We start from the raw sequence: 18,438 nt of genomic DNA on the forward strand, positions 1-18,438 counted from the left end.
TCCATCTTAACGTGCTGCGCATGTACGTCATTTTCATTCATTGACAATATTCGATTCAATTTAAATCCGCTACTCGCTCGAGAATCACAGAGTTGAGATACATAACATAATTGAATTCTCTGGTATTCATGTACGTATCACGTGGTACTGAATTGACCTTCATTTTCAATATAAGCATGACCAAAATGTAGATATTGTGTTGCAATTAAATATGTCCCTTTTTGAATGAACATGAAGTTAAGTTAAACAAATTAAACGAAAACTGCTTGTTTTTGTTTGTTTGTTTGTTTGTTTTGTTTTGTTTGTTTTGTTTTTGTTTTTGTTTTTGTTTTTTGTTTTTGTTTGTTTTGTTTTGTTTTGTTTTGTTTTGTTTTTGTTGTTGTCTGTGTCCTTATACTTGTTTCATTTTCCTTTTATATAAAAATTCTTTGTCTATAGATGATTCAGTTTTTTATGTTGATAACTAAGAATGGTATTTGCTCTTACTATTGAATTTTCCATCGACTAGTATTCGTATATGTACATGTATTACAGCTAATAATTGGAATCAATAGACGGCTTCATATTTTATAGCGGAAAATCCTAGTGAAAGTCGCTGAAATTGACAAAGATATTATTGATCTTTCAAAGCATAATATGTCATTAATGACATTTTAAACAACACAAGCAATAGATTGATCATCATATATAACACCAACATACATGTAAGAAAAACCGTTTAAGCGTAGCTATTAAACTTCCTTGACGGGTGAGTGGACTGACCCAGTCAGGTATAACAAAATCAACAAATCTATATAGTTATGTGCAAGACATGTGACAAAGGAGGATATTGACTTATAAACGGCTTGTTACACTACATGTCAGTCGTAAGTATATGGATTAAATCATAAACAATGTAGTAAACATCTTATTTTTGTTAAACTCGAGTCTCCCAGTCGCGTTGCGTCAAAACTGGCTTTTATATTACCTCATTTTTGTTTTCAATGCCAATGGGCATACCGGTGATATCTACAGGGTGCAGTTTAGTTAGTTATATTGGGTGTATACCCACTCCTTTGCTACTCATTTTAGTGGAAAAAAATCAAAACAAGTACGTTATTTTACATCAAAGAGTCTTAACATCATCCATAAAACTTCTCACACAGTTCCTACTAGTTTACACAATATATAACAAAGATTTTCATAAACCTTGACACACACTACTAAAATAAATCATATACATGTGTACATGCATGACACTTTGTGAAAAGTAAAGTACACCCGTAATAGTGATGTTAAGGATGTTCGCTGCTCGCGGTCGGTCATTTTTGTCAGATTTTCGGACTCCTCTGGTTTTATCCATGTTATAGCAAGTGACCCACATCTTTCTTTTTTATAATTTCATTAAACACACCTTAAATTGTTATATTTGAGAAGTTTCTACGAAATCCTGGTTATGTTTTCGGGGTTTCCATAAACAATACATACTAATATAAGACAAAACAAATGAAAAATCAAGAGAAATCCTTTTCTTGCCTAAATTTCAAACGCTTGTATCTAAAAAGAGAGCACACTGACGGTCATTTTTTTCTCTTTACAATGTTCTGGTAGGAAAAATCTTGAAAGATTTCACAACCCTATGTAATTTTAGTTTTTCTTAAACTGGTCAGCGAACATCCTCAAAAATGAATCTACGAACAACAGGCAGAAACTGAATGAAAGTACATATATAGCAGGCGCCTAGCTGAGGCCAAATGGAAGTGTATGCAAAATTACGGCAGGGGGTCTGGTCCGCTTAAGGCCCCCAGCAGGTCCAGGGGGCGAAGCCCCCGTAAGCTCCGCGGACATAGCGTTTTAGAGCATCACTTATGCCTCTCCTGAATGTATTTTAAAAAAAATTGGCAAAATTAAGTGCAGGCAGAAGCTTTTTTGCCTAACGGCAGCTACGCGCCTGTATAAAATTACAGGTTTGAAAATATGTAACTCGGTACTCCACTTATAACTGGATACATAGGACAATATATATAATTGTGTAACAAATTATGCAAAATACATTAACGCCCATAATTATGATTTAATGTACAAACATGTGATCAATTCTATCTTTAGTAGATATAATGTAAGTAGGTTCAGTCTCAAAATGTACACGTCTCTTACTTACGTACGTCGTTTTTTTTTTTGTTTTTTTTTTCGATAACTAGTTGATGATTTTCGTTCAAGTTTGAAAAATGGGGAATATCATCACTTAAACGATATTCGATTCACTGCAATTGTAGACACGAAATGGATGCGTATGAATCAAAACCCAATTTAATGTTTAAAAATCGGAGATGTGCATTGCAGAAGCACAATATCAAATTTGATTACCTTCGATTTAGGATTAGTTTATTTAAATCCTATCCGTGGTGCCCAAATCCAAATCTGAGATTTTTTTTGTGCAACATGTACATGCAGACTTTATTCCAGAGAGATCTAACACTTCAATGATCGCTACCAGAAGAACAAAAGGATGTTAGCGGGAAATGTACTTATTTTTCTCGTTTGCATTGTGCAAGGTCTTCTAGCAAATTTAGAGTGTAAGTATAGTTTGGTCAGGAATGCATTTGTACATTTGTATATTCAGCATCATACAAAATATGTGATTACATGTTTATCAGTTTAGATCATAACTGCACAGTACTGCCCGATATCCAAAGAACTACTTTGATTTTCTTAATTTGTGTTAATTTACATTTTACATTTATTTCGTCTTTTTCCCCCAATTTTTAATACACAGTTGTAGCAACTCATTATTTCGTTTCCCTTGTTGATAAATAACCCAACTGACATTATGCTAACCTTGCATTTACAACTTTCATTTGTAGTCAAAGTTGACATAACACATGATGGTGCTTACTCTATTTATATGAATGGTATCCAATGGTTGCAAAGCGCCCCTACCTACTTTTACGTTGATGGTGGTAGGAAGAACCTGTCTGATGGGTCTTTGCATAAAAACTCTACCTCAGCCGGAAATGGTTTGGATCAACTTGGAAAGTTCCGGTTTGTTAGATTTAGCTATACTGCTGGCAAATACTCCATTGATTGTTCCATCAGAGAATACAGTGACGACTTTGTTATTTTCGATCAGGTGAGCGGTGAAGACGCTTTCGAGCCTATTTTCCGAGCACGCTCAGTTGATACTTCCGGGAGATAAGAACACATACAGTCTAACAGTTTCCTCCAATTTTTTACGGGAAAGTATTGCACGTTCCTGGCGGAAATACCGACTAAGTCTGGTCAGAAGATAAACACAAATGGGTATAACAAAACATTTATTGATAATTTTGTTATAAAATCTAAGTTTCATGTTGATTTTAAGAAACTACGTGTATTTCTCTCTATGATAAAACAACCGCTAATTAGGCAATTAAGACGTATGCTGATATGCAATTTCTTAAAATTTTACAGCTACATGTACACATTTACAGAAAAAAACATTGCTAGTGTGCGGTTGCCGCTAATAAATAGGAATGGAACAATAAATTCATGGTAATATCTTTCAGTCGTTCTTGACGGAAGTACTTGGTACAAGACCAGGAAATTGTAAGGACGACCATAAATGTTATCAGGAGACAACTGGTGCGTTTCCATCATTTCTTGTTGAAGATGTGAAGGGAGTTGATCTTGGTTACTTAAACTTAGGGGGAAACATGATCGGGAATGACGGAAAAATACTTGGACGGTAATGATATGATTTCAATTTCAGACTGATACGAAAGCAAAGCAAAAAAAGGAACAAGCAACATAAAAGAGTAAAACAAGAACTACAAATCAATGAAAAAAAGCATGAAACCAGAAGGTGAATAGCATAACATCAAACTTATTTGAAATGATTTAGAAAAATAAACAAACAAATATATAATTCAATTTCAGTTTGTACACGTGTACATTTGAACATGTAAAACGCGAACCAAATTTTATTCAAAATACTTAGGATTAAAACATCTGATTTTTTAATTAAAGAATAGACAAAAGTCAATAATACATGCGATTATTTTTATTTTTTCACCAGGTGGAACTCCAAAACTAATCATTTCGTTGGTGGTATTGAAGGTGGGCCAATATCTATTTTTGACCCAAAAGGAAATGCTTTGCTTATTTCTCCCTTAAACAATTTTATGAGTTCATCATTTTGGTATGAGACAGATGCGCATGGACGTGTCAACTGGGGAGTGATGGGTGGAGTAAAATCCATACCTAAGGGACACAGACAGTCTGTTATCATCATGGCTGCTGACTCCATAAACAAGGTATACTACTATCATTTAACGCTGACACATTTTTCTTTGCAATAAATGTTACACACTGATTAACTAACACATCTTCTGTATTACGAACACAGAATACCAGACCAAATAAGTATTGAAAATTTCGGTATGCTGTACAAGTGCTTCAAGGAGCACATTCTCGTCATCAGTACGTGGGAAGTTCAAGATCCAAAATAAAGAAGATTTGTTTAATTCTCTTTACGAACCTTCTTGTGATTTCTATAAATGCATTTTTTTTCATTTTACAATCGCTTAAAATTGGGAAATGACTGTTTGTAAACAATTGCAAGAAGTTAATCATTTCAAACAATAGCTAATTATAATAGTTGTCCATCTTTTTTACAGGCATTTGAAAAATTTGGTACGATATTGGAACGAATGTACGGTACATCCACAAAGAGAAAATACACTTTACAACATGACGTTACACTGAAATACCTTGGGTACTGGACAGATAATGGCAAGTATCCTTCATTGATAATTAGTAATGAGAACATTAAAGTGCTATTGAGGATTATACTGTATAGTCAAGTCAAACGATTCAATTCATTTGGGACTTTATTACAGTCAGTTTCTTACGTACCCTACCTTACATGCAACTGGTCCATGCTACCAGTTTTAGTGGAGTCCGAGTTGCTCATTTACTTTTGTTACTTTATGCATTATTTTGGTTATTTTATGTTTTTGTTTGATCGTGTCTGTTTTCAATGTCTGGTCTTTGTCCCTGGATTCATTCTCAAGATTTCCCCTAGAATCTTGGTTCCCATGATAGAACTTTCTTATTTACCGCTTTTGTAGAATTAATATTTATCAGCTTGTTCTACAAGGCCATACTGAACCTTTATTGTTGAGTGAAATTTTACATGTGTTTTATTTAGGTGGCTACTATTATTATAATACGGAGAGAAATAAGACATATGAGACCACGGTAAAAGATATTTATGACTATGCAAAACAGGAGAAGATTCCGTATAGGTAAATTCTGTTGATTTGTAGTCTGTACAGGAAAAGATATATCTTAATTTACAGATCTTCATAAGATATGTAGCACTGTTTATGAAACTATGAAAATGCTACTTACTGAGTAAACCCCTTTGATATCCCTGTACCATTAAGTCAGGAGCGAACGTAGTGGCTACTTCTAATTTTTTTCAGAATATCCTTCATTTTGCCTGTTTATTTACTATTTATCCCAATATATGATTAGAGTTCAGTAAATTTGTTATTGTCTTTACCTACTCCAATGTGACTTGCTCTACACTTTAACCAAATAACACGTTTACATTAATTAATTTATGACTTACTACTAGATACATACAATTAGATTCCTGGTGGTATTATAGAGGGTATGGAGATGGTGTCAAGAAATGGTCTGCTAAACCTGACATATTTCCTGATGATATAAGGTCAGTTTATTTTAGTGTCAGCAAATCAGTGCAAATGAAATGGAAATATTTATTACTCGACTGAAAACATATGAACATAATAAAGTTTGTATCAGTTGAATTAAGGTAATATCAGTACATGAAGGTAGAGAAATTAAGTTGTCTTAAACTTGTGTAATTCAAGTTGACAGGCAAGTTGAAATTTTGTTGTTTGCACAAAAGATGTAAGAGCTCACTCTGTAGGAGTCGCATTAAAATGCAACTTAATGTCCAAACGAACAGTTCTCTCTACAATCAGGATACAACCTAAGGCACACGTGCATATGAACAGTCCATTCTTTAGTTTATGACAAATTTCTTTTCAGATCCATCCAAGAATACACAAAATGGCCCATTGCTGCTCACAACAGATACTGGTAAATTTTTATTTTGTACATTGTTGTTGATCTTGTTTGACTATTTTTATGCAAGCATATTGATAGAAAACATGAGCACCTACTATATACCCCACCAATATCTAATTTCAATTAAGTCATAAACACTTTAAAATTTGGAATTAAACTGAAGTCTTGTTATTTACATAATAAGGATAAACGTATCATTAGTATTTATTTTTTAAACTTATTTTAAACCACATTATAAATCATTCAAAATAAAAACTGAAATGTTATGGATTTCAAGGTGAGATGAAATAATTTGAGTCATCCATTATTACAATACAAATCAAATAAAAGTAATTTTGTTAAACGTAGTTGACGATATTTCTGCTTGTTGTGTTTTATACTATTTATTTGGTGATATTCATGACAATTTTGTTTTTCTCAGGGCTATCGACAATGTTTATATGAAGCAAAATGGTGGACAGTATAACTTTGTTATGCAATCAAAGTTTCCAAAAGTGGCAGTACCAAATGATAGTGTAAGACCATTGATATACTGATCATGATGTAATGACTTTTCTATTCTTTAAATGCAATGTGTTAAAGGTGGATTGAAGTTTTATATCACGCAAATACTGCTAATTTGCATGTGTTATCCCAAATACAATTTTATAGTCACAGAAAAAGGAAGAAAACGAAGTAATAAATCAACATGAATACATTGGTTTCATACTAGAGAAAAAGCTACAATGTCAGATGATTTGCAGTGAATCTAATCTCAAAATTGAAATAATTAAAATAATACAAAGATAAAAAATGACTCTTTCAATTTCAGTCATGGTATTGCATTTACAATGTGCATGTTAAGACAGCTAGGTTTTTTGAGACACTAAATAATACCTTTTTTTTTTCAGAAATTTTGGTATGATTTGCTGCGTAATGGTACAAAATGGGGTCTGGTCATGTACGAACAGGTAATTTGTTTTATTCCTGAACGTTTTATACACTTTTAGGTGGGAAGTACGAGTTAAAACTATTTACTGAGTTAAGATCAATTCTTGGATGAAAATTTAACTTTTGTTTACCAAATATTTTCAAGTCACCTATATTTATATGTATCCAACTGTATATTAGATAGCTTGAAAATGTTTGATGTATTAGATCAAAAATATAAGTTCACAAGTTAATATTACAAATGTATTGGCATATACTTAATGTAAGGAAAAAATCACTGAGACTCCATTTTAACATTGCTTTACCACGGGCTGACCAATTTTGTCGCCTTACTTTTAACCCGAACGATTGTGCGGGAAATTGGTAACACAAATGATCAGTCTGTGGTAAAAGAGCAGCAAAAGTGGAGTCTCCGTGAATTATTTCGGTTCTAATAGGACGAGTTCTTCCGTGTTTATGAAAGGACGTTGCCTATGTTGTGAACAAATTGGCGACCATTGTGGAGCACAATTTTACTGTTGCGTCAGTAAAATTGGGTAAACTTATCAATGACGTCGGAAATAAGACCTTCATATGTTTTTCACCGTTTTGCCATTGATGTGGGTTGAAGACCTTTAATGCACTTCATATTAGAATTACAGTCGAATGGCTTGGTCATTGTTTTATGTTACCTTCAAAATCTAATTGGGTATGAACATTCAATTAAAATCCCTCTTGTTTTCATTGGTCCATGTAGTCTTTGTTCAAAGATTAATTATGAATAGCCTGTGTCTCTTTGAAATCATGGTCTCCTTGTGCTTACTTTCAAAACAATTTTAAAAAATGTATATAAGAGTAATCAAGGGAACCAAGGTTATAGCGGTAATCAAAAGAATGTAATCCAGGGACAAAGACCAGACATGGAAAACAGACATACACAACAAAGAACATAAAGTAACTAAAATCATACATACAAAGTAACAAAAGTAAATGAGCAACTCGGACTCCACTAAAAACTGGGAGCATGGACGAGGTGCACCGGTAGGGTAAGCGTCCTCTGCTTTTCTAGAAACACCCACCGAGTTGCTCATAAAAAGTTAAGTAAGAAAGGCGCCTGTCAATGTTTTACCATTTGATAATGCAGCATTGTCATGATGTTAATGATAACGCTTGATTGATAATTGAAGGATTGGTTGGACTGGGAGACAAATAACTCAGATGACCTACGAGAAGACATAAATCTTGGTGAAACATGGTTAAGACAAATGGGCCAATCAGCAGATCTCAACAATATAACTATACAGTACTGTATGGCATTACCCAGACATGCTCTAACAAGTATTCTCATTCCTGCTGTAACGCAAGTAGGTTATAAGCAAGTTGTAACGTACTGACGCTTTTGTTTTCGTATGATTTTTGTATTGATCAGTTTGTTTGAATACACATTTAAAACATAAATTTTTTTTCTCACAAAAATGAAATGTTCAGTCAAATGATCGGTACTTGATGTTTAACATGGATTAATTTTTTTTAAAAGTAGATTACGTATAACACCTGGACGTGATAAATATTCAATATATTTCTTTACTTTACTTTCTTTTTCGTCTTCGTCGTTAGTATTGTAACATTTCTTAAAAAAGCTATCCAGAAACAATTCAGTTGATTTCGTGATAAGATATGACTCCTCCTAAGAGTAACTGCCATTGGAAGACCAAATATAGCCCTTTTGCAATTTTGACTTACATTTCAAGAACCGAACCAACCAGGACAGAATTTGAATAGCTGAAATATTTTTTTCCTTACATCAAATATTTATGGGGAAAGCAATTAGCTCCAGGTGAGTGATTCAGATATTTTTGAGCACCTTGTTATTATCCGTCCTCAATTGGATGATTTGTATTAAAATATCTGATTAACAAGGACTGTCGAACTGCATTGTTTTTCTTAGTTTTTTATTGTATTAGTTAATTTTTGAATGTAGCTAAACGGTCAATTTTTCGTCTTTACAAAAGGGTAGAGCAAGTATTGACTACCACTTACAGGATGATCAATGGAAGATTGGCATATCATCAATATTTGCCTATGCTTTGGGTTTTGTTCCTTCTAAAGACACATTTTGGACTACTACAAAACAGAATGGCAATCCGAGATATCCAAGTAAGTCCAAACAATGCAGCCTGCCCATGTAGTGCTGTAGAGGTTTCCTCGGCATTATTCAAGACCCATGAATCGTCTTGAGCTGACATTTGACATTTTTATTCCCATATTTTGTGGGGTCGTTGTCTTTTTGACATATTTACCATATCCATTCTCCTTATAAATATGACATTGTGCTTTGTTGTGGTCGCAGTATTACAAATTCCCATGTTTGAGATAAAAAATAGATAGTAGATTATAACTTACGTTAGCATTTTTTATCTATGTTTATTCAGCCCAAAATGCATTAAAAGGGTAGATTAAGACCGGAAAAACTTTTAGTTTAACTCCTAACAGAATGTTAACAGTACAACGCATTGTGTTTCAGAAGTGGAAGAATTATGGCCAGCATTACAAACCGTCGTCGCAACGTTGAGTATGGGACCTGTGGGTCCAAGTGATATTCTTAATTCTACCAATAAAAAATTACTGATGAGGTAAAATGTTTCTTTTTGTTATTCTGTGTTTATCTTATATAACCCCTTATTATTGTCATCATTGTGGGAATGGGTGTTCACATTTCAAATTGTTGTATATCTCTTCTCAATGAGTGGTTCTAATATTGGAATCACCATGTTAGTTTGACATTTTTTCCGTTCCGCCGAATTGGCCTAAATTTTCAAGACCCCACTGGATCGATTAATGTTAAATCTGGTGTGTGGCTATTTATTGACGGTGAATACATTGTAAGCGATATTGGTTGCCATTTGATATTTACTTATTGTATCTTTGAAATGTTGGGATACCTAGCACGACAACGCGTGCAACTTCGTGTTTTGTTATGTCTTGTTTTTCGTATGCTTAGTTAATACACGAAATTGAATTTTAATTTGTTTGGGGATTGTTTCTGCCTCCTGATATTACATTTCGGTCATGACTTTGATTCCTGACGTCCTTGAATTGTCCTTCTGAGTTAATGTTTTGCTAATTGTTTTGTTGATATAAACCAAATTTTACAAATTCATATATATATATATATATATATATATATATATATATATATATATATATATAATCTGTGTATTCATGGCAAAGCTAACCGGACTGAATTGTTAACTGTTGATCAAATTTGCTTCGTCAAACAAAGCTAGTGTTGTGATATGTGCATTACTACAAAATTATATTCTAATTTTTGTTTTGTTTTGTTTTGTTTTTTTTTGTTCCACAGGTGTTGTAATGATGAAGGACTAATTCTGAAACCATCAAAACCAGCAATGGCAGTTGACAAACAGATCATTAAGGTTATTGTTAAGACTAGTCTAGACATTCGGAATCTAAAGTCTGGAAATAGTTTCTTGACACTATTATTAACCACAAAACGTAAAATTTCCATAAGCATTGATACTGGATATTTAGTGAAATTACAACCAATACTTTTATGTTTAGTAAAGCCTTCCATATCTCCCATAAATACGATCCACTCCCCTTTGTCAGTAAATCTATTGTATAAAGGTATCATAGAAAGAGTAATCAAGAAAAAGAAGATTCTAGCGGAAATCAAAAGAATGTAATCCAGGGACAAAGACCAGACATGGAAAACAGAACAATACGACAAAGAACATAAAGTTACTAAAATGATACATACAAAATTACAAAAGTAAATGGGCAACTCGGACTCCATTGACAACTTGGAGCATGGACCGGGTGCACTGGTAGGGTTAGCGTCCTCCGCTAGAACTTTGAAAATAACTTCAGTTTCTATTGTTTCTGTCTCTGTTTTGTTAAAGGCAGCTTTACCAGACTCTGACGGCCCTGATGGGCAGGTATGGACATCTGTTTCAAGTATATTTGGTGATAGAACAACATACTTTGGAATACTGCTTGCGACAAACATGACTCAATCATACAGAATTACACCTGAAGACACTGGATTTCCATACCAGGTAATCTTGAAGTAAACCAAAATTAAGCGGTACAGTTTGTTTGTGTGCATATACAGATATGTATGCTTTGAAGGTAATATTTCTTTTATAATGTTCCAAATTTTTTAAACATTAAACTTAATATAATTATTCTAATTGTTTTCTTTCTGCTGAAAAAAAATGACTGTTTAAAATTTGCATTTATACTTTATCTTCTATCCTTTCATACAAATGTCAGATCCCTATTTTTTTTTATCATTACAGCTGTTGAACAGTAGAGTATTCCCATATAATATCAGGAATAAATCATCCACCAGACGATTTTTCAATACATCGAATAGCCTTTTATTGAATGGTTGTACCAGTTCAGATTTTTGTTTATATTACTTTTCTCCAATTTTTAACGTGTAAGTACCGGTCACCTAAGAATTTCAATATTCATATGCAGTGCTTATATTTCTCGTAAATATCTTTGAATGCAATACACACGAAACAGTTTTCGTGAAAATAATGTAATAATAATGAGCATCTATAGATAAAGGCAGTTTGTTAAAGATTTGTGATTTTAATCTGAGGAAACTTACTTCTTACATTACTAACGGTCAAAAATGTTCTATAAATAATATGCACGTGTATTGAACAGCAGTGACCAACCACATGTCTTGTAATCAATACTCAAAATTGCATTTACCAATTATACTTCACTTACGTTTATATTGAGCCTTCAACAATTTTACATTTTAATTTTTTCTGTATAAAATATAAAGGTAGGTTTTGCATAACTTTTGAAAGTACAAAATATTGAAACTTAACTTTTAGAACAAATTATGTAACATATATTAGGTAGCATAGCCAGTTAGTAATATCTTCCCTGTATTTGCAGTGGCAACACAATTGCTGTTTATGGAGAGATGGACAAATATGTTCCAATGTCGCCGCAGCGTGTAACTAATATCATTGTTACATTAGATGACGTTACAATAGACTTTACTGGTGTACCGAAAGAGAATTTCCATTTTACATTTGAAAGAAACAACCGTATGCATTTTATGTCAGCCACATTTACTGACACAAGATTTATACGATACAGTCTAAATCACTTGAAAATCTGGCATGATAAATTTTAGGTCATTGCGAGTGGTCGATATTAAACTTAACAGTCTTCTTTTAAAGATGTAATAGTGAATCTGTTTCAAACGTCCACAGTACTTGATCAAATCTGATAACAGATGAATGATGTGTGTTTTTCGGGATAAAGTTTGCAATCTTGATTTGTCGTCCTCCTATAGGAAAAAGTTAATCACAGCTGATATATTAACAATAATTTGATGCGTCCTTGCGTCATCAACCATATAATCTTCACATTCATAGTGTATATACTTCAAGCTTGTATATAAGTAATATATGGTGTCAATTACTGATGGATGTCTATGTTTTGTGTATGTGTGGGTTATTTTGGATGGACAGTTGTGAAATTAAATTATTGTAAACAGTTATGCGCTGTGCAATATTTGTTGTGGTTTTCGATTAAAATACGGTGTCGAACATTTTGTTGTCTGTTATAACAATGTGTGCTGAAGTGTGAATTAACGTTTGCACAATAATAAACGTGGCATTACTGTGGTTAATTTCTGAGGAATTATAAGTAATATTCCGTTGTGGAAACTTATGAAAGTAAAGTTACCCACGAGACATAAAATGTATAATTCGAAATTTGGTTTTGTCGATGTTGTCTTGAAATATTCGCTTTGTTTGCTTAAGAAATACGGTTACAATGTTTTGTATTACGAAAGCTAAAAGCTTATATCGTTTGATTCCCTCCAACGCAGATATTTATTTTTCGCTGGTTTCAATTAAGAGTATTTCAGGTACAGTAATATAACAATTACAATTTCATTACATGTATTCAATGCAAAACACCAATACTAAACATTGCAAATTTTCGATATGCTATACACGTGTTTCAAGGAATAAACACCCGTTAGCAGCACTGGAATCAAATATGTAAGAAGATCTCAATCCGATAAATATATATATATATATATATATATATATATATATATATATATATATATATATATATATATATATATATATTAAGTACTACAAACCAAATATATATATATATATATATATATTTAAGAAGTACTATAAACCAAAATTTTCAAAAAAGGAAGCCACATACAACACCGAGAGGTTCGACCATGTGTAATACAAGTAATAGAGTTTCAGTGTTTCATGTAATTGGAAATTTGTAATTTGATAAATAAAGTCTGATTTAATTCGGGGTAAGACAAGTTTGACTACTGGGTTGATGAATACTTTCGATGGACTTAGGTTCACCAGCCGTGGTATCGACCCAGTGGTTATTAAATACAGTTAGAACAAAGAAACAATCGCATACATATTTTTACATCTTATAACTAAATAAATATAAAAAAGTCACTTAATTTTGATAGAGATACAATCAGCCAATACTGATATTTTTTCTGAACAGAATACAGAAAACAAATATTTAAAAAACCAATTTCTGTCTACATTAGAGATCGTAAACATCATCTACAATGTAATACAGTCTCTGTGGAAAAATGGAACACATGCTCAAGATAATCGGTAGGATACGAAATTGTATCTTTCTTTTCTATCTTATATATTCTTGCCATTGTCTATTCGATTAGCGAGAAGAAAATATTAATGAATAAATCTATGCGTATACGATTTTTAATAGTTATGACTCCTTCATTGTTCCCAATCTAAAAAAAAACAGTGAATTACTTTTGAATACAAAAATACCAATCATATACAGTGATAAACATCCCAAACTGCGAGATGCTGTGTCCGTGTTTCAAGGAGTAACCTCTTGTCAGCAGCATTAGAATCACATATATAGGAAAATCTAAATCCAAAGATTAATCGTATAAGAAAAGTACTCAAAATAGGAAGTAATATCCATCACAGAGGTTCTACCATATGCAATACAAGGAATGAAGCCTCATTGGTTTAGGTATTTTGAAATTTGTAATACTGCAAATTTAGATAAAATTGATAAAAAATCTCTCATCATTCGGGATCAGACAATGTTTGTGATTACCCTCGGGGTACGTAGAATCGACCTAGCGGTTTTTAAATACAAAATAACAATCGAAGGATAAATAAAAAAAATCAATACATAATAGTTTGTAAATGATATTCCACTATAGGATATTGCCACAGATGAATAGACGATTGAAAGCTCACGAACTGCTACATCGTAGATCTCGAACAATTGATGAAGATAGAAGAAAACTTTATAGTCTCTGAATTTTTATATGTATGATGTATTCTATTCAATATTTAATGCTATAACTAATATTTCCCTAATATTATCATATTTATTCACATGATATAAACAGAAATTTGAACTGTAGGAGTAATCAAGCGAACTTCTAGATTCTAGCGGAAATCAAAAGATTGTAATCCAGGGACAAAGACCAGACATGGACACGCACATCAAAGAACAAAATAATACATACAATGGAACACGTCTTTCTTCTTCTCTAGTTAAAACTAAATATGAATGACTGTAGTTTATGTAATGCAACTAAGTTTTCATTCCTTTGTTTTTGGTGTTTGTCTCTCTTCCAGTGCTTTATAGATCAATGGCTTCTGTGTTTTTGTTTTTCTCAAAGCAATTACTTGCGAATCATATACTTCCAAATTCAAAATCATTGTGTAAAAATAAAACAAATTACACTATACTTATCACACATCATATCTAAGCATTGGAATGGCACCACTTGCACTAAAAGTAAATAAGGAATATAATCATATCATTTTAAAATGTCTCAAAGGTAAACCATGATTCCTCATAGAATTACATGTAAGAATATTTTTTATATTTTTCCCTTTTTATTTATATTGTAAGCCACCCGGATACCCTGTCATATACCAGGTAGTTTACTAGGGGTAATATTTCACAGTTGTCGGTTCTAGTTCAATGTCTTAACTTATTTCAATTTGGTCGTATGTTTCTATTGTAGTTTCATGTTAATCTTAATGATATTCAGGTGTGGTAGTTGCGTCTTTTTATTTAAGTCCTGTTTAGGTCAGACTCCTGTGTTCTTTACCATCCATAGACAACGTGAGAATAATCAATGCAATAACATTGATTTATTATGCGAGGTTCTATAAACAAAAACAGCATGTAATTTCATCTAGCATATTTCCTTATGTTCCTTACGTAGTGGTGTCCGACGTGGTGGGAGATAGCTATTACCGTACTAAGATACTGCCCTTTCCTATCCCATAATCCTTAAATTGTTATACCACGCCCTCACCTATAAGGTTTCCCCAAAGTCGATGTTGCTTGGAGCAGCACTTTGCGCTACCTGCCGAATACTCAGTGCTGTTCTGCTTTTATTCTATAAAATTAAAATTAAATTGTGACGGACACTCTGGCTCCGAGTCCGACATGACTGATACAATGTAACAATTTAAACCAATGGTCAATGACGTTACTTCCAGAGTACGGTAACGAAACTATCTGGAATGCCTAGAAAATACAATAAGTGACTCTATCGACTTGTCCTTATGTTATCCGTAGACTTAAAATATAAAACAATACATGTTACATTGTTCCCTAAGAAAATAAAGCTTAACTAAACGTGCGGACACCACTTCAGGATTGCGTAGTAATTAGCAGACGATGTGCGCAAGAATACGACAAGAGCGTGGTAAATCTAACACTAAAATAGTTCATCAAACTATACTTAAAAACATTTAAATATGTTTGTCCGGCAGGGTAAAGAATTAAAAAATACTGTCAATCTAAACATAAGAAAGATTTATAATTCAAAATTCTTAATAACTTCAAATCAGTAAAAAAAAAAAGAAGAACTCGTTACCATCCCCTTCAAAAATTGCAACCTCCGATGTTAACAAAGATGACAGGAAATAATTATGAAGATTATGACTGAAAAAGTTCATGAAAAACAATGTTGACTCCATAAGTAAGTGCAGTTATATGAATTACTATCAAAAATCCATTATATTGCGGTTTTATAAGAAAACAAACGAAAAGTTGAACATGACCCCTGCCGGAACAACAACAAACTCAGCGTCGAAATGACACAAATCAGAGGTGTATCCTCTATCCTCATACATCTGGTATTTCATATTCCTATGCTTCACCCATCGCATCCAAAATTTTTAATTATAAAAGACTATTGCAGAACATCGAGATTGAGGACTTCAAGGCTAAACCACCTGACTGTTCTTGCAAAACCTCTCCATTCAAATATGGTCCTTCTGGTCACGTCGTTACGGGAGATTTAACCAGTATCGAAAACGAATCTCTGCGTAATATCCTTTCTAAAGGTCCCAAGTACCGTGAATCACGCTCCATAAATTGGAGTTATAACTTTAAAGTTCTTATGGATGCCGTCGAGGACTATGCAAGAAAATGGCTAAAACGAGAACAAGAAGACATTGATTCTCTGTAAGAGTTGTTAAAGGCCGTGAGGTCTTTAATTTTGAAACGAATGAAAGTTTTAAGTAGATCAATGAGTGCCAAGGCTACATCAGTTTTCAAAGACCCCGCTGTAGCAAAAAACATTGTCTGCTATACATGACAAATATGTTGTCGTACCAGCAGACAAAGCCCAAAACAACATTGCTTTTGTCTGCAAAACGTTTTATATCCAATGTTTATTATCAGAGGTAGACGTAGAAAATAATAGCAGTGATAAGACCTATACTGCTACCACTCTCTCCAAAGAAGAGATTGTGGAAAATCATAAATATCTGCTATCCTCTTTTGGTCTCTCTACCAAGGACGATGATTGTGATTTACCGTCTATGTACTGGATTCTTTAACTTCACAAGAATCCATACAAACAACGTTTGATAGCTGGATCTGCAAAATGTACCACCAAACCTATTTCAAAACTTTTAACTTCTATACTCACAACTGTCAAACAGGGTCTGCAGTCCTACCACACCACTGGTTACTCCCGTAATGGTATTAATTCAATGTGGATCCTGAAAAATTCCTTACCCTACCGGTGCACCTGGTCCATGCTCCCAGTTTTTAGTGGAGTTCGAGTTGCTCATTTACTTTTGTTACTTTGTATGTATGATTTTAGTTACTTTATGTTCTTTGTTGTGTTTGTCTGTTTTCCATGTCTGGTCTTTGCCCCTGGATTACATTCTTTTGATTACCGCTATAACCTTGGTTCCCTTGATTACTCTCTCATAACAGGTTACATATACAATATAAGTACATTGTCGAAAATTATTGAAGATATGTGATGAGGCGACGGAACGGGTAGGAAATGCATATCACCTGAGGAGCCCCGATCGTTAAACCCGAAGAAAAAAATTAATACGCATGGCGCACGACTCAGTAAACATTGAAATTCAATCCGCAATGTATCAAAATTTATTTAATTCCAAGAGACAAATAAGTAAAAAGAACAATAAATACAAACATTTTGAATGTTGTAAAGTCGATTTTAAGAACATTAAAGTTTTGAATTTCGCGAGGAAGATGGAAGCTGACTTGTTTCTGTTTGGTATATGGCAGTAAAGTTCAGGGGTGAAATTTGTGCACTAGTTTCTTTGAGATTTGAAATATTTGTTTGAGATTTTTGAAGAAGAGAAGGCAGTTGTATGGGCAGATCTACAATGCAATGTTCCTCTGATTCATTATCTTGCGGTTTAGGCAGTAATAAATCCAAGACCATAACAGTTTCCTTGCCATATTGTAATGCTTCAATTTCTTTAAGTGGCGACCAGTTTATGTTAAATTGTGACGGACACACTGGCTCCGAGTCCGACATGACTGAAATGACTGGGGAAGTCGTGTACAAACTTATAATGAATTAAATCTGAACGAGATTTGGGATTTGCCATATATATGACCGTGAAAAAATACAAACAAAATCATTATGTGGTTTACATAAAATCTTTTATTTCATTCAGTTGAAAAAAAAACAAAACAGCAAAAACAAGATTAACCGGATACGCAATCGCAATTTGTTCATATTGTATCTATGGTGGCGGCAATGATTAATTTCCGCATACCAGAAAAAAGTAGTTCCGCCGATCCCGTGAGTGGGAGGAGCCAGAAAGTCGATAACCTGCTAATGTACGGATACAGCAAAAAAATAACCGTATACATTTATTCGTTTAACAAATAACCTCATTGCAGGATAAAACAATATAATGATATGAAACATGATCAATATTCCCAGGCAAATCAATGATTTCAGGGGACTAGCTTACTCTAATATCTTAAGGTCATGCAATCAAAACCACCCCCCTTCCCAAGAAAATGAACTAGGTCTGAATATAACAATATGTAACAAAAAATAGACCATTTGATTTCTTAAATAGTGCGAAAACAAGTCTTGTT

General features: G+C 33.2%; 1 protein-coding gene across 2 annotated transcripts; it reads left to right on the top strand.

Annotated features, from left to right (window-relative positions):
• Nucleotides 1-726: 726 nt before the first annotated feature.
• Nucleotides 727-12,592, top strand: LOC148611853 (uncharacterized). 2 transcript variants are annotated; one of them, XM_088592807.1, is made up of 18 exons: nucleotides 727-866; nucleotides 2,446-2,555; nucleotides 2,844-3,109; nucleotides 3,525-3,703; nucleotides 4,034-4,271; nucleotides 4,635-4,749; nucleotides 5,168-5,264; nucleotides 5,600-5,695; nucleotides 6,040-6,090; nucleotides 6,500-6,593; nucleotides 6,969-7,028; nucleotides 8,175-8,351; nucleotides 9,000-9,144; nucleotides 9,512-9,620; nucleotides 10,352-10,424; nucleotides 10,911-11,066; nucleotides 11,310-11,452; nucleotides 11,929-12,592. In XM_088592807.1, exons 2-18 carry the CDS (start codon nucleotides 2,489-2,491, stop codon nucleotides 12,170-12,172), a joined length of 2,310 nt encoding a protein of 769 aa, XP_088448933.1. In that variant the 5' UTR covers nucleotides 727-866; nucleotides 2,446-2,488; the 3' UTR covers nucleotides 12,173-12,592. The 2 variants fall into 2 exon arrangements, with proteins under 2 accessions (XP_088448933.1, XP_088448934.1); XM_088592808.1 differs by lacking the exons at nucleotides 727-866; nucleotides 2,446-2,555; nucleotides 2,844-3,109 and adding an exon at nucleotides 3,144-3,279.
• The last annotated feature ends 5,846 nt before the right edge of the window (nucleotides 12,593-18,438 follow it).

Source organism: Perna viridis, chromosome 7 (assembly GCF_037379345.1).
Source record: "Perna viridis isolate PV_CMFRI_1.1 ecotype Kerala chromosome 7, ASM3737934v1, whole genome shotgun sequence".
In the NCBI taxonomy this organism is placed as follows: domain Eukaryota; kingdom Metazoa; phylum Mollusca; class Bivalvia; order Mytilida; family Mytilidae; genus Perna; species Perna viridis.

Excerpts from the sequence above, each read along its gene's own strand:
- LOC148611853 (XM_088592807.1), top strand. The coding sequence starts at position 2,489 with ATGTTAGCGGGAAATGTACTTATTTTTCTCGTTTGCATTGTGCAAGGT. Across the intron at positions 4,272-4,634 it reads CTGCTGACTCCATAAACAAG|GCATTTGAAAAATTTGGTAC; the intron begins GTATACTACTAT and ends TCTTTTTTACAG. Across the intron at positions 10,425-10,910 it reads TTGACAAACAGATCATTAAG|GCAGCTTTACCAGACTCTGA; the intron begins GTTATTGTTAAG and ends GTTTTGTTAAAG.